This window comes from Oryzias latipes, chromosome 5 (assembly GCF_053564925.1).
Source record: "Oryzias latipes strain Hd-rR chromosome 5, Olatipes_Hd-rR_3.1".
In the NCBI taxonomy this organism is placed as follows: domain Eukaryota; kingdom Metazoa; phylum Chordata; class Actinopteri; order Beloniformes; family Adrianichthyidae; genus Oryzias; species Oryzias latipes.
Genome location: NC_136241.1, coordinates 26,941,686 through 26,959,089, shown reverse-complemented (window position 1 = coordinate 26,959,089; position 17,404 = coordinate 26,941,686). Strand labels below are relative to the sequence as shown.

At 44.7% G+C, this 17,404-nt stretch overlaps 1 protein-coding gene across 8 annotated transcripts in view; it reads right to left on the bottom strand.

Moving 5' to 3' along the window:
• The window catches only part of epha8 (eph receptor A8), a 128,995-nt gene that overhangs the window by 85,937 nt on the left and 25,654 nt on the right, over positions 1–17,404 (bottom strand). For 7 of the 8 annotated variants that reach the window (XM_023955115.2, XM_023955119.2, XM_023955116.2 and 4 more), the window contains exon 2: positions 12,029–12,093. The exons of the other annotated variant lie outside the window; for it this stretch is intronic. In XM_023955115.2, coding sequence (XP_023810883.1) covers positions 12,029–12,093 — 65 coding nt within the window. The remainder of the gene's footprint in view (positions 1–12,028; positions 12,094–17,404) is intronic. 8 annotated transcript variants of the gene reach the window in all.

Genomic DNA, 17,404 nt, shown 5'->3' with positions numbered 1-17,404 from the left:
ACTGTAGGTGGTGGACATGCCCTAGTAAACGGTAAAAAGATAAATAAAGAAGAAGAAGAAGCCTATGTTCTGCTTGTCCAGTGTGTCCAGACTAAACATGCATTCAAGAACCTGCAATTACCGCTTTCCTGAATGGGCATCACATGTGTCTGTAGCTTGAGAACTTTCTCAATCAGTCTGTATGTCTTACTATTAAAACAATTAAAAGAAATTAAACAAAAGCACAGAAAATGTCTTGTGAGAGATATATCACTCTGAGTGAATCTCCTTTATGCTTGGTGAGTTGTACATATAAACTGTTAAAATTTATGATGGAACATTTTTTAACAAGATTATATTTTTAAAAACTCTTGGAAAATGAAAATCCACAATCTGCAAGTATCTCGTTTACTCCCTTAAGCTTTCCTATATATATAGTACCACACCTTAACAATGTTGCAATGTAGAAGGAGGAACAGCCATATTTTTCAACTTTAAAGTATTTCTCAACATTATTCCAAAAACCCCTCCTAAACACTCAAAGTGAGAGAACGCCCACACGGGCACCTGCAAGCACAATAACAGCATTTAGAGAAAGCCGGCCCAAATCTTTTCTATCCTTTGCAGCAGAATTTTCCTCAACCTACAGCCGATAAAGAGTCGCTGCACCCCGGAGCAGAGGGCAGCTGGAAAACCTGCTGCTGCTGGCACTGCACATTCAGAACTGTCAGGATTGTGTGTGAATATGACCTTAAATGTGTGCTGAAAGTGTGGGTTAACAAGTGTGTGCAAGTGCAAAGAAGCAAGCTGGTCTGTCAAAACATCCGTTTATCAAAGAACTATGAGCTCTTAGTGTTTTTATCTTCGTCTGACACATCTCGGAATATGTTCACTTGCCAGTTTCTACTTTTCTGTATTCCCATATAACGTAGACAAAATCACCATTGAATACGCCAGCTATATTTCTTTTAATTTGCTGAGTCTTGCTGCAATCTCTTTCATTTTTTTACAATCACTCTAAAGGTAAAATAAACATGATGAATCTCTTTGTTTTTTAAACCTATCCGGATATAAAGCTTCACAAAAGGCTCCACATTTTATCTTCAAGCTAGGCTCAGATAAACGGAAAACGGGGGTTTACTAGGCAGTGACCCCCCTCCTGTGGTTGCCGTATGGAGTGGCCCCCCCCTCTTTCGGTTTTATTTGCACCTTAGACATGTAGGGCCCTTGGTAGGGGGGGTGCTTGGACATCACTGCCAGCAAGCAGCGGATGTCCTCCTAGCACCCTACCCGCCAATTTTAACCGCACCTTAGACATTTAGGGCCCCTTGGTGGGGAGGGTGAGGGGACGTCACTGTGAGTAATCAGGAGACGTCCCCTTAGTGCCCTACCCTCCAATTTTAACCGCACCCCCCTTAGTACACACACCCCTCCCCCCTCAATATATACATCCCAACATAAACACACACACATGCACACACACACTCTCTCAAACACACATACACGCACACACATTTTGCAAGGAAGGTGGGACCTAGGACCATCTGTCCCCTGCCTCTTCCCTGGTGGGGGGTACGGGCCCCTTTGCAACGGCGGCTGTGTCCCCGGGGTGCTGGCTTCCTGGGCCCGGCGGTGCTCTCTCCGCGCGGTGGGGGGGTTCACATTACATCTGAGCCGGGGGTGTTCGTGTCCCTGGGGGGTGGGTTCTGGTCCTTGCTCCTGAGTGCTGGGCCCCGCCAAATTTCCAACTGTGGCCGAGCCTGGTCGGGCCATATTTACAACACCCCTTGTGGGCCCTCTTTTTTCCCCGGGGTTCCCCCCTTCTGGGCTGGGGCGGCGGGCCCCTGCCTCGCTCCTCCCTGGACCAACCGTGGGCCGGGCGGGTGGCTGCCTGGAGTGCGGAGTGGGTCTCCCTTGGGGGGTCCTGGCCCGTACCTGGGGTTGGGGCGGGGGGATGCCCGGAACTCCTGGGTGGTGGTGGGGTGCTCGTCTGGGGCTGTGGGCGTCCTTCTCCGGTGGGGCCCTGCGTTGGGTTCTCCCGGCGCGGCGGGGGGGCTGCTCTCCTGGTTGGGCTGGGGCGGCGCCCTCTTTCCCTCCGTGCCTCCCTGCTCTCTGGCTCTGGGTGGCGGGCTTGGTCGCCCGGGCGGCGGTTGTTCCCTGCCGGTTCCCGTGTGGCGTTGGGGGGAATCCGGTTGCCGCTGCTGGTGCGGTGGGGGTCTTGGGGTGGGGATGGCTGGGCACTCTCCCTCCTTCTTTTCACGTTCCACCATCCATTTTAGAAGAACATAAACACTCACCTGAGCACAGGTGTTAGCTCAACAGACTGAATGACTGAAATATTTCACACTAGTTGGTTTTAAGGCATAAGTATGCGTGTGAACACTATCTGTTTTGTGTACATGTCGACAGGTGGACATTTTTGCAACTAACAGGTGTGTTTATAACATTTGAGTGTGTGTGTGGACAGGCTCCGCCCTTTTTTTTTTTGTTTTTTTTTACATTTGAACCTTACCATAATGATTAACAACCAGTAAACTTGTTGCTTTATGCTGCTTCATGGTCTTATCCCCCTTCCCCTCCTATTATCACCCCCTACCCCCCCTCTCTCTAACGTCCCTCTCTCTTCTTCCCCTCTTTCCTTTTCCGTCCGGTCCAACACCAAAGATTTTCAGACATGTTTGAAATTAATAAAGTTTGGCCTCAATTACAAAAGGGGTTTATTCAGACATACCATTGGTTTGTCTGAAGATTAATAACCCATCTTGTTAAAGTAAAACATGTCCAACCCAAGAGGCCCTCAGCTCTCATCTGTCTGCCTAGCTGTTGGACAGGACAAGTTAAAAGAAAAAAAAAAAAAAAAAAAAAAAAAGATAAACGGAAAACGTTGGTGTTTTTCCTTGTTAATCTATGACTTTTTTCTGGTTTTCTGGAGTTTTTATCTCGTAAATTTACTGCTTAAAATCTCGTTATTTAACAGTTATGACTTTCTTTCTTGTAAATTGTAAATTAAAAATTGTAATTACAAAAAAACTTTTGTATTTAAAAACAATTTGTTTTTGTAAACTGGCCCTGTTAAAAAATTTGTTTTGTAAACTGACCCTAAAACTCTGTCGTAGTAATAAAACGTGAATTTGATAATAAATTAATTCAAAGGCCAAAAGGCTTTAGGCCTACAGCTACGTTCACACTGGTCTCACTAACATGCGTTCAATAGGCCTCTTTCAGGGAAAAATCTATGTAGACAGGCGTCTATGCGGGTTTTGGGCTTCCGTGGTCGAAAGTCTTGAGTTCACACATGTTTTTAAGTCAGTTTTCAGGCTCTATGTTCAGAGAAAGCTGTCCATTGAAAGTTGAACCAGGTCAAACTTTGTCCAATCAAAGAACTTAGACTTGACAGTGACATACGGATGGTGTCCCTATTGATTCATAAAAGACTCAAGAGACTTGCACCACTTCGATATTTTTCACCAAGCCTCTTTTAACTGTAGATGGGGGAGACGTCCAAGTATTAGGTAGCAACAGTCCAGTGTGAACACCATATGCTTAACGCGCATTCAAGAATGCACTTTTAGCCCATTCTTCAGCGCGCGTCATAACGCCCAGTGTGAACGTAGCTTCAGTCATAGCTGCCCTCATAGGCTGATGCGAGCTGTTTGCAGGCAAAAAATGGTCTAACCTGTACGGAGTACGCAGGTGGCCTTGTTGTAAACTGCTCGATGAGCAATAGACTGAAACTCATTCTTAAAAGTACCTTACAATAAATTTACCACATGCACGACAATCATAGGTTCCATTTTCATGATGAGGGAACTGTGAAACACACCTGAGCTCCTCTTGAGACGCAACCACTCCTCTTACAACCCTCTATGGTCCGCACAACTCAAAAACCCACAGCACCATACATCAATCTCCCCAAATGGTGCATGTGACAAAGAGTTTTTTCAACTGTAAATTGATTCAAGTTTTATCCTGAGCAGATTACAATACTTTATGTAGGTATCCAAGGTAGAACTGGGCAAACGCACTCTGTCAGGTCTTAAGTCGATCATAGGACCCCAGACACAGATACACACACAAGCCCACACACATGCATGCACAAACAGTGTTACTAAGGCCTACAGCTTTGATGGTCTGTTAATTTTGCTGTCACCAGAACAACAGCAACATAAACATCTGTATCTGCAGCCAACAACAAAGTTGCCCTCAGTTCACATGTTCAGCGAATCCAGTGACAGAATAAAAACTAAACCCTAAAGTTGATTATAGCAGCCAACAAGAAGCCAAACGAAGTAGCCACATAATCCACAAGACTCAAAGCCACAAGGCAGATTGGCAAAAAAAAAAAAACACACAACAATAGTTTGGAAAATAATGGTTACAACAAATCGTACACAGACGCTAATAGAAACAAAACACTAAATACAATTTTTTTTAAAGTGACTTTCAGTGTTTATCTAATCATTTAAAACACAATTTGTGGTAAAGTTTTCCTTTTTTCTCTGCAGGGGTGCGTTGCACCCTGAAGGAGACACCTGACCTGAAAAATGAGAAGTCATTTTTATGTTTATGCTGCAGGTAGTTGGTTTCTGACCAAGCTGTAATCTGTGTGGGCTTCACCTTGACTAATGGTTATGACTACACACATGTTTTTTATTTAGATAGAACAACTTTAAGTTTATTCTACTGCCAGAAAAAAGAGGATCATGGATAGAAGTTTATCGGGAATTTCAGTTAAATTATTTAAGCATCTGGATAATAAGCAGTGTTTTGTAGTAAAAAATTAAAAGAAACTTTCACTTGGCAGGTTATACAATTTGAATGTTATTCTGGTGTGTACATGAGGGCTTTCTCCCTGGACTCCCTCCCCCCAGTTCAAATAGACACATTTCAAATTGACTGGGGTTTCTAAATTGTCTATTAGGGAGAGCATGAGTATGCATGGTTGTGTGTGTATTTGTTCCACCCTTTGATGAACTGATCCATTCATTCACAGAGTGCACCATCTTGTACACTGACAGCTGGAAATAGACCTCACTTCTTTGCGACCTTGACCAAGATGAAGCGTTTAAAAGGATGAATGGCATTTTCTATAGACTCCTGGATGACACTTTAAGCCTCTGACACGAGTTGTGTATTTTTCAGGTGCCCTCTGTGAATTCAACATTTATTCAAATTTAGAGGGAAATGGATTCACTTTTCAAAACCCAAGACAAATTTGTGCAAAACGTCGTTATGAGAGCTACTCTAGCCTAAAAAGAAGCTGTTTGCAACGATCAAACAAACAGCCAACCGAGAAAGTGGTGAGAGGCCGGCAATACTTTCTATGAGAAATTCCTAAATCCTTGGCAGGAAGTAGTTTTTTGTTGTTTTGTTTTATCGGTCCATAAATCTGGTGAATACATCGTAATACATAAGATGTGAAATAAAAGTTTTCATCATTGACAGAAAGGAAAAGTTAAAGTGACACATTTCAATTTAGAACAGAGGAAGAACTGAAGCAAAAGATAAACAAATTTCATTTTGAAAATAGAAAATGCAGATAATTTTGTCCACCTCTATCTTCTTCCTTCTGTGCTGCAAAATTCCTCCTCCTCACATCTTTCCCTCTGTATGTTTCACTTTTGATGTCTTTTTTTTCAGCACCAGTTTATAGTGGGTAATGAACTCTGTCCAGTCTTTTATGTCTAAACCAGGGATGGAAAACTCCAGGCCTTGAGGGCCCCATTCCTGCATGTTTTCCAATGTACCCTGCTCTGGCATCTTCTAATTAGCTGGACACACCTGAACCAGGTAATCACTCAGGAGTAGGGTTTGGATATCATGGAAATCACGCAGACACACCAGCCCTTGAGGCCTGGAGTTTCCTATCCCTGGTCTAAATCTACCTCAAATTACAGACCAAGTTTGTGTTTTCAAAACAAGTTTTCCAAAAGTTTATGTTTTCATGTTGAGATTTTCTTCAACACAAGTGGACGAGTTTTTCACCGCTTCATCATTTCTCAACAAGCCTCTTCCAACTATATGTGGTGGACATGCGCCTTAGTATCGGGTAGCGACAGACCTGTGAGACCATCATAGGCACGAACAAAAACCTCCGTTCAGCATGTTCTTAAACGCGCCATACATGCCCGCTGTGAACATATAGCATTAGACATCACCTTCCCCTCAAAACAAGTGGGGGGTCAGGAATAATGGCTTCCGATGGCAGATAATCTCAAAGTGAATCATTAGAAGCAGGATAGGTTCATTGGTCCGTTCCCATCCATTACTGGACGTGGATCTTTGGGATTACCGGTACTCCTTTTACTGTGCATGTTGGCCTAGAAGTAGACCTACTGTCTGCTTTATTGTCATTGACTTTAATAATAAAATATAATAATTATAAATAAAACAAAAAACACAGTAGCAAATGTTGCTCCTATAAATAAAAAATAAATAAATTCTGATCCTATTTGGTTGTCTATCAAAAATCAACCTTTAAAATGGTTCAAAACATTAGACTCATCCATATCAAGCTTTCTATGGAACAACAAACCTGCAAGAATTAGTCTAAAAACTTTAAAATCTGCAAAAAGCTGTGGAGGATTAGAACTACCTAATTTCCACAAATACTTTCTTGCAAATAGATTACAATATATCTTAAAATGGTTAAAAAATAATCCAGAAACCAACTCATGGTTAGACTTGGAACAGGTGTTATGTGGAAAGATCAACCTGTCACAGCTACCATTTATTAGCCAAACAGTTAAAAAACAGGATTGTTTCAAAAGCATTAATATAAATGCCACCTTAACAGCCTGGTGGGAATTTCTCAAAATATCAAAATCATCAATTCAACCGTGCAAAATGACACCCATCTGGAACAACCCGGACATCCTTATTAACAAAAAAATGATTCACTTCCCAGCTTGGCAAGCAGGGGGCATAAAACAACTAGAGCACTTAATTATTGATAGAAGATTCATAACCCCCCAGGAACTTCAAGACAAACATGGAATAAATAACTTCTTGGAATATCAGCAACTTAAATCAATAATTACTAAAAAGTATAAAATTAAAGACGACGATTTAAAGCTACCAGATGTAGTTACCACTCTGATTAATTTTTCAATGAATAGAACTCTCTCCAAAATATACAAACTTTTATGTAATTTAGATAACAATATTGCCCTTCCAACAAAAAAATGGGATGCAGATTTGAGCATCAGCACAGATGAAAGCTTCTGGTCAGAACTCTGTCTAAACACCTTTAAACTGACAAAAAGTCCAAATCTGCAGCTAATCCATCTCAAAACTCTTCACAGAATTTACTACACTGGACAGAGGATGTTCAAGATGGGTCTCAGTAACTCAGACATTTGCGAGCACTGTGATAATAATCTACCCGACAGCTACATGCACGCACTGTGGTTCTGCACTCCTGTCCAGGCTCTCTGGCAGCAGGTATGTGCCGATTTATCAGTCTGGCTTAAGGTTTCAATCACTGCCTCACCGTCACTTTGTGTGCTTGGTGACATGAGTGCCATCGATATAGAAGAAGGATTAGCATCTATCATTTTCATAACTCTTTGTATTGCCAAAAAAACTATTTTAACAAATTGGAAAAACAAGAAAAATATAAACATAAGTCAACACAGAAATCTGCTGTTTGATCATATCAGCTTGGAAAAAATGTCAGCCCAAAGCTCAAGTAACTTTGAAAGAATTCAGTCTCTCTGGTCTCCTGTGGTTGACTCCATGACTTAGGGGGTGGAGGGCTTGGTCGTCGCTGCTCCTTGCCCTTCTGCCGTGGTTTGGGGTGGGGGTCGGGGCTTCCGGTGCCTGGCGGGTGCGGTGGGGGGCTCCGTTGGTCGGGGGGTCGGGTCCGGTGCCTGGGTGGGGCGGGCTGGGGCGCTGCGTGGTCCTCTGGGCTTGGGTGTGGGGGTGCGTGGTGGGGGGGTGGGGTGGTGGTCTGGCTTGGCTTGGGGGGGTGGTCCCTTTGCCTGTGCTGGGGGGGGTTGGCGGGGGGCCCTGCTCGGGTGGGGGGGGCCCAGCGGCGCCGGATGGGCTGCCCATCTGCACCTGGGGCTGGGATCGGCCCTTCCCTGGCTCTGGGACGGGACGGGACAACCCTCTCGGGGCCCCCGGTCGCTCTGGGTGTCACCCGCTTCGGCTGCGGGGTCTGGGGTGTGGTGGGGTGGGGGGCTTGTCGGCCCTGTCCTGTGGGGGGGCGTTCTGGGGGGGAGGGGGGGCCCATTATTAGTACGGGGCAGGGGGGCTAGCGGGTCGGGGTCTCCGCTGAGGCAATCAGTGGTTGCCTCGGCCGGTTGGCCTCCTCGGTCCCGTCAAGGCCTGACCAGAGCTCTTCTAGGGCCGGCGTCTGGGGGTGGGGGCCTGGGCTTGCTCCGGGGGGGGGGCGACGCTTTCTGGCTCCTCTCTCTCTGTGTGGGGTGGGTGGTGCCGGGCCTAGGGTGTCGGCGCCTCCGGGGGTGGGCCCCTGGGCTGGGTGGCCCTGGCCCCTTTGCTGGGGGTGGGCTGGGGGACGGCTGTTTGACCACCGGGGGACAGTCTAATAGCTGTCCCCAACTTACCCCCTTCCTTATATAACCTCATATTAGGGTGAGGGGGTGGGGGGTCTAGCCTGCGATGCGCCTTGGGGGGGGGCTACTTGGGAGTGGCCCCCCTCCTATGGTTGCCGTATGGAGTGGGCCCCCCCTCTTTCGGTTTTATTTGCACCTTAGACATGTAGGGTCCTTGGTAGGGGGGGTGCTTGGACATCACTGCAAGCAAGCAGCAGATGTCCTCCTGGCACCCTACCCGCCAATTTTAACCGCACCTTAGACATTTAGGGCCCCTTGGTGTGGAGGGTGAGGGGACATCACTGTGAGTAATCAGGAGATGTCCCCTTAGTGCCCTACTCGCCAATTTTAACTGCACCCCCCTTAGTACACACACCCCTCCCCCTTCAATATATACATTCAAACATAAACACACACACATGCACACAAACACCCTCTCAAACACCCATACACGCACACACATTTTACAAGGAAGGTGGGACCTGGGTCCATCTGTCCCCTACCCCTTCCCTGGTGGGGGGTGCGGGCCCCTTGGCGATGGCGGCCGTGTCCCTTGGGTGCCGGCTCCCTGGGCCCGGCGGTGCTCTCTCCGCACGGTGGGGGGGTTCATATTACACCTGAGCCGGGGGTGTTCGTGTCCCTGGGGGGTGGGTCCTGGTCCTTGCCCCTGGGCGCTGGGCCCCGCCAAACTTCCAACATGGCCGAGCCTGGTCGGGCCATATTTATAACATCCCTTGTGGGCCGCCCTTTTTTCCCCGGGGTTCCCCCCTCCTGGGCGGGGGCGGCGGGCCCCTGCCTTGCTCCTACCTGGACCAACCGTGGGCCGGGTGGGTGGCTGCCTGGAGTGCGGAGCGGGTCTCCCTTGGGGGGTCCTGGCTCGTACCTGGGGTCGGGGCGGGGGGATGCCCGGAACTCCTGGGTGGTGGTGGGGTGCTCGTCTGGGGCTGTGGGCGTCCCTCTCCGGTGGGGCCCTGCGTTGGGCTCTTCCGGCGCGGCGGGGGGCTGCTTTCCTGGCTGGGCTGGGGCGGCGCTCTCTTTCCCTCTGCGCCTCCCTGCTCTCTGGCTCTGGGGGCCTCGCGGCGGTCCTGCTGGCCCTGGCCTGGGTGGCGGTCTTGGTCGCCCGGGGGGCGGTTGTTCCCTGCCTGTTCCCGTGTGGCGTTGGGGGAATTCCGGCTGCCGCTGCTGCTGCGGCGGGGGTATGGGTGTGGGGGTGGCTGGGCGCTCCTCCTCCTTCTTTTCACATTCCACCATCCATTTTAGAAGAACATATACACTCACCTGAGCACAGGTGTTAGCTCACCTTTGCACTAATAGTTTGCATGATTGAATGAATGAAAGATTTCACACTAGTTGGTTTAAAGGCATAGGTATGCGTTCGTGAACACTATCTGTTTTGTGTGCATATTGACATGTGGACATTTTTGCGGCTAGCAGGTGTGTTGATTATATTTGAGTGTGTGTGAACAGGCCCCGCCCTTTTTGTACTACATTTGAACCGTACCGTAACGATAAACAACCAGTAAACCTGTCTGCTCTATGCTGCTTCATGGTCTTACCCCCCCTTCCCCTCCTATTATCACCCTCCTACCCCCCCCTCTCTCTAACGTCCCTCTCTCTTCTTCCCCTCTTTCCTTTTCCGTCCGGTCCAACACCAAAGATTTTCAAACATGATTGAAATTAATAAAGTTTGGCCTCAATTACAAAAGGGGTTTATTCAGACATACCTTTGGTTTGTCTGAAGATGAATAACCCCTCTTGTTAAAATAAAATATGTCCAACACAAGAGGCCCTCAGCTCTCATCTGTTTGCCTAGCTGTTGGACAGGACAAGTTAAAAAAAAAAAAAAAAAAAAAATCAACCTTGTGATATTTTTTAAAAGGTCTAATCACCCCATTTTTTTATAAAGCTCTATGAAGTCCATAATGGGTTCAGCTCTGACAGCTCCGTGACCTTATCCTCTGGCATGCAGTTTAAGGACGAGGTTCAGCTGCTCAGCTGTATCAGAGTGGCAATAACAAGGAGTTTCTTTCTGACAAGATGAATGAATGTATGAGGTGGGGATTTTGGATGGAACAGCAGAGGGTCAGGTGCTAGAAGTTTGTGCACATAAAAGACGTGTGGACACATGAACTCATGTTTGTTCCTGAAAGAATGTGATGAAAATGTGTACAGCATATCACTCTCTATAGCAGGAGAACAGAAATGCATTCAAAATTAATCAAAAAATCCATCAAAATAGAACAATTTAGACAAGGATTGGATAAGATAGATAAGGAAAGAGACTCTGCAGAGCAATGAGCACACAGAACTCATCTAATTTGAAAAAAATAATCAAGATTTTCCCCAATACTTTTGGTCAAACAATCCATGGACTGAGGAGAAAAGGTTTGGAAAAGTGTATGTCTTATTTTATCAGGAATAAGTAACAGCGGTCCAGAAAAATAAAACATCCAACCAACAACCATACACGGTAGTGGTAGTATGATGGTGAGGGGCTGCTTTGTTGCTGAAGCAACTGAAAGACAAGGTTCTCCATCAATAAATCAAATCCGGCTTAAGAACTCTGAGGTTCTGCAGCAAAACAACGGCCTGAACACCCAAACTGAATGGATCAGAACATTGGCTGGTTCAGCCAACCCAGACAGCCGTCCACTCAGTCTGCATTTGAATCTGGATAAAATAGTTTTCAAATCTTTGAGAACAATTATGCAAGGAAATTAATATTATATCCAAAAATGGTACTTTCCAGTACTGACTACTTACACTTAATGTGCTAAATATTAAACCAACAATGTTTTCTTTTTAAGTTGTAGTTTATGAATGTTGTAGAACAGACTCCTTTGACAAGCTCTTGATTCAAACAGAAGGCGTCCTTTCCCCTAAAAACTCTAATCCAATTCTTCCGGCTCTTTCTTATTACTTGAAAGACAATCCATCTGTTCCTGTTGGCCGGCGTTCAATCACGGCTCTGTGCTGTGTGGGCCGGAGGTGAGCTAAGTGTTTCTCGCACTTCTCTGACAGCCGGGGGAGTCAGGGACACGGTGGCATGTCGCCGCTGGAGTCCTAATCCATCACCCGGGGCGTCATGATGTGGCATTACAATATGCTAATCCAGCGACAGAGTGCCCTCGCTGTCACCTCACTCACTCTTTCATCTTTCTCTCTTCCAACCCTCCTGTTCGCACTCACTGATGAACGCCTCGCTGCCCCCGTTTTGCGGAGGATCTGCAAAAGTTGTCTGAGCTGATGTTAGTAGTGGGTGTGGCATTCTGGGGGCGATATGCAATTAGCCCACTGTGTCACCTCCAACATGAACTGGAGGTTCCCACCCCATGATCTGTACTTTAAATTACATCACAGAGGGAATTGCCAAGAAGATGCTGCAGCTGACAAGACACTGATGCCAAATGAATTTTTTTTATCAAGCATTTTTTCAGAGGGTTTTGAACTGTAAACATCCGTGAGAGAAATAGCAAATATTTGGCTCTTACCCCGTGTGACGGGTAGGCGAGCCAGCCCCAGTCTCCGGTGTTAGTCGTCGTGTCGAGAAGATTCACTGCAGAGAAAGAACAAGATATTAAAAGCTACTTTTCTCACTCTAGAACCTCTCATCTTGCCCTTCATCTGCTTTCTAAACCGCCACCCATGAAGTCACGCCCACACCTGATTGACAGGTGGGACAGTCCTCACACCCGCTCCAGCCTGGATGTCCCAGAGTGGATATTTACTCAAACCACCACTGCTTCTTTTTGCTCAAAAGAGTTGGAAACTGGTAATCCAAGACCCGCAAAATCATGTTTTTGATGACTGTTAACATGTTCTTGTGGCATTTTTGTCATGATGGAGGACGTATAAGAAATTTAAGCTTAAAATTCCGCTTTTAAGTATTTATTTATTCAAGTCATTGTGAATCAGGAGCAGATGAAAAAGCTCCAATATTGCTCACCATTTATGTTTCACCAGTAATGTAAGGCTGGGGTCGTAGGGGGCTTTTTCAGCTTGCAAGGGGTATGTGTGAACAGATGGATGATGGGAAAGGGGGCCAACAGTGGGGCCGACAATTCATAAGCAAATCTCCAGTGAACTCCTGCCGCTCTGCAGAAACTATGTCCTGGAAAATGTTTGATTTTGGCTAAAAATAATGAAAAGACCACTGGAAACACTTTGAAAATGGACCAAAAGATGATTGGAGTGGGACGTTCATGCCAAAAAGGTAAAACACAACTACCTTTAAATATTAACACATCAACATCAGTCAATAATAACATTTATATTATTTGTTTTAACTTGATTGACAAAAGTACAAAAATTTACAAAAATACTGCAAGTTTTACCCCCTGGCCAGCTGGCCAGGGGGTAAAACATCTTTTTCAACAGATGTGTGTGTGTGTGTGTGTGTTTGTGTTACAGTCCCCAGTATTTCCAGTTAACATGATCTCTGACCCACGGCTGCTTGTCAGGCTGGGGAGTGATGTTTTCCACATTAGAATGAGTCTAACAAAACACTTCTCGGCTCTCCGTCTCTCATCTTTCATCCGTCAGCCTGACACTTGCTCCTCTCTGTCTCGTCTGAATGTTAAAGCTACGTTGTGCAATCACTTTGCCTTGAAGCGTGAAGGCATCTGCGAGGCCTGGCCTCTTTGCCCTCAGCCTGCTAAGCTACTCATACCGATGAGCTTTCCCTTAAGCACTCCGTTACATGTACAAAAATGTACAAAATGACACTAAAGAAAGAAAATGTCAGCAGGTTTGTTCTTTTTATTTCCTCTGAGTCATTTTTACAATGATGTTATTACGGCAGCAAACTTGTGTTTTTCAGGACAGTCCATATCAGAAGTTTAAATTTAAAGAAGGATGACCTTTTTGGATGTGTTGTCGACGCTGAGACAAATTCAGGAGGCTGATGGGACTGATAATGAGGCTGTTTATGTGTATGCCTGCATTTGCAGTACACATCCGTGACATACTACAGACTCAGTTGTGTCAATGATCGGAAATGTTTCCAATAACCAAACAGCAGTGAGGAGGGGTCCTTACAAAAAAATACATCAACTAAGAGGGCAGCGTATGTTGGAAAACAAGTAGGACTACAGCCCTCAAGGCCTGAATTTACCCATCCCTGATAGGGAGTAGGGAGGTAATTCTGACATAGCCATTGCCTTTTTGTCTATGTGATGTCTTGTGTCTGATCATGAGGCATAAACATCCAGACACACGCGTGATTGTGGGTTTTTCACTCAGAACTCCAAGGACCAACAAAGACGTCTCGGAGGAAGAACCAAGAGTCCGAAAAGAGGCTGAACCAAAGCTCAATTCAGTTGGCATTGTTTGGCGGACACCGCCAAGTTCCCCTATGCAGTCAACTGATGAAGAAAGTGGAGGTTTGGAAAAAATATAGAACATAACCAGATTGTTCACACCACAAGGAAAGACTAAACGCAACGCTTAAATACAAAAAATAAAGTATAAATATCAGCTGCACGGTGGCGCAGTGGTTAGCGCTCTTGCCTCACAGCAAGAAGGCCCCTGGTTCAAGTCCCGGCTGGGGGACATGAAAAATACATCAATTGGGGACTTTTGTGTGTGGAGTTTGCATGTTCTCCCTGTGCATGTGTGGGTTTTCTCCAGGATCTCCGGCTTCCTCCCACTGTCCAAAAACATGCTTCATAGGTGAATTGGCAACTCTAAATGGTCCATAGGTGTGAGTGTGAGAGTGCATGGGTGTGTGATTGTGGACGTTCTACCCTGCGACAGACTGGCGACCTGTCCAGGGCATCCCCTGCCTACGCCCAAGTAGCCGGGATAGGCTCCGGCAGCCCCGTGACCCCGAAAGGGACAAAGCGGTACAGAAAATGGATGGATGGGTATAAATATCAATAATTTTAAAAAAAGCTGGAGTTCGTTTTTTTAAAGTTAATCTATCCGTATATTCAAGTTTCAGCACCACTCTTGTGATTTTTTCCACCATGAACAGAACTTAAAGTATTGCAAACAAAACAAAAACAGCATTAGATGTGCTTAGTAAAAACGTTTACAGTGAGTTCTCTCCAACAACCTAAATGCCATGTAACCCTTGTGCTAGCTTAGGTGACCCCACCCTTACATTGACGTGTTCTCCCTACCATGACAAAGGTGGATAAAGGTGGAAAGATTTCTTGTAATCCATGGACACCAGTGAGGTTCACAAATCATTGAAGAAAAAAGGTTCAGCGCACTGTCTAGTGGGTCTAGATGACCCAACTCCCAACATTAAAGTGCCTAGGATAGCGCAAGGGTTAAATCATAAATCCAGTGTCAGTGGGTAGTTGGGGATTTTTGTGAGAAACCTTGTGTTTCTACACACTAACAACCACGGGGTGCTGACTCAGCAACAAACTTTTTAAAAGAGATAATATGCTGGGGTGGGGGGGACCGCTGATGTCTTCATGAGTTAGTGGACATGTGGAGACCTGGACACTGCTGCTGTGTTTAAAAAGAATCATTTTAGTTCAATTAATCTTCGCCTAGAAAGTGCAATATTAGTCCATCAAATCAATACATTTAATTTTAAAGCAATTTCTTGCAGGAAACTGCTTTTTTTGTTAGTTTTTAATGTAAAAATGTATAATTTTACAAGTGAGTGTTCTATTTCTTGTTGTTTAAATCCCTGGTGAAAAAAGTTTTTTTATTTGGTTTTTGAGCAAAAATGTAACCAAATTTGCATGTGTTGAATGGGAACCTGAATTAAACTGTGAACTTGTGGTTTTGTGAATTTAGCAATGAAACTTGACCTCACTGGTCTCTGCAATGAATGTAACCCAGTAAGATGATTCTGCAGAAACCAAGTTCAAGCCTGGAGCATCTCCTTGTCATTGGCATTAAAAAAGACATTAAAATGCTTTCTGTGGGATTATTTTGGAGTTGACAGCAAAGATTATATTAGAGCCAAAGCAAAAGTCATTCACATCTTTTCAGAAAATAAGTTTCCAGAGAAAAGTATGTTTAAATGTATTCTTTTATTCTGTTTGTGTCCACACAGCCTTTTGTCTATGCTCTCTCAATGACAGCTCTCTTTAGGGGTCTCTGTTCTTTCTAAATAAAATTTCATGACATAAGTTTGACTTTTTTGATAAATGTGCTATAAAACGAATTTGGGACAGTTTCTGAGCACATTCCTGCAGCTCCATCAGGTCAGATTTAGCTGCTGTTGAAGGAGCCTGAAAACTTTCCTAATTTTAATTTTATCATTCTCTGTGGATGAGGACATGCACAAAACCTTCATTCAGCAGTTATTTCATCTTGTAACAATGCAACAAAGGTCAAAGAACTAGCCTGTACAACTGTCCTAATTAAGTGCTTTTGTACTATTTCTAATCCAATTACCATTTTTGTGAATTTGGTGTCCTAAACATTTTTTCACTAAACATCGTCTAATTTTGACACTATGTTCCCTAAAACCTTTCAGGTTTTCAACCCACATAATGCCGAAAAAGAGGCGCTAATTTGAAGTTCACATGTATGGGGTTATTAAAATGCAGTAAACTCCACTTAGCTCAAATAGAAAACATTGGTAATAAATTAAAAAAAAAACATTTTAAATCATTTCCAGGGGTCTTTTAAATATGATTTTAGCCAAAATCAAGAAGCCTGTGTCACTTTCCAAGACATAGTTTCTGCAGGGTGGCAATAGTTTATTGGAAATTTGCCTCTAAGTTGTGGGCGGATTGATGGCGCTCAGCAGAAAAAAGACATACTCAGAAATGCAATTATGAGATCAATTTTCTCTATATATGTCCTCTACCATCAGAAGATACCATAAGAACATGTTCAAAGTGGGGAACTGAGAGGGTCCTTCAAATAAAAGGACAATAAAGTGAACACAGCATTTATGGAGCCCTGCAGCAGCAAACCAAAGCGATGTACTGCAATCTGATTCATTCCACCACATCTTGCTGCTGTTTGGCGAGGATCACTTATGTCTGTGTCTGAAGTGGCAGATCATGGCTTATAGGGAGGGTCAAGTACACCCATAACTCAAAGTGTATCATGTTGAGTGTCATAATTCAACATAAAGATGGAGTACCTTTCTCTGCTGCAGCTCTGAATCATGATTTACAGTAAAAAAAAAAAAAGAGAGGAGCAGTTTCCCATAAAACTGTCTAATTTCTCTGCAAAGACACAGTTGAGCACTGCAATTAGCTGCTGGGTGGCTTCTGCTAATACAGTCAATGGGCCAATGAGAAGGGCAGTGGGTCAGAACACGCAGACAGATGGCTGGGCCACCGTTTTCTCACTCTTCCTTCCATCCCTCCCCAAACCATCAGCCGTCTGTCCTCCTCCCAAAACACCATCAATGGTGTTTCGGCCTCTCACTCGCCTGCCCAAGGTCACAAATAGATCCTGCTGGTCACTGAGAGCTGCACTCCTGTTCAGTGACGCCTCCTTTATAGGTAGGGAGCAGAGAAGCTTGCAATGCCACCCCTGTAAAACTGCAAGCCACCTCAGTTACCCCACCTTCTAATTTAATGTCATGGTTCTTAAGACATTCCATTTTTCCCCAAAATATGTCTTTACTCAAAATATTTTAAGAACCATGACATTTGCAGAGTGAGTAAAAACCAATGAATACACATTAATAAGGCATACATCTGTTGTTTATTATTTTTTCTAAAGCCGGGATGTGAAACCCAAATTTTAACACCCACCTATGTGGCAGAAGCTCCACAAATGCGTTCATTTTTCCAAAAGCGTTGAAAATAGAAATTAAATCAAAGTAATGTGGAAAAAAATCTTTTTTTTTAAATTACTAATCAACCGAATTGCTTACAGTCCTTTACTCTATTTTTAACTAAAAATAAACATATTTTCTCTAATATTGATTTCTACAA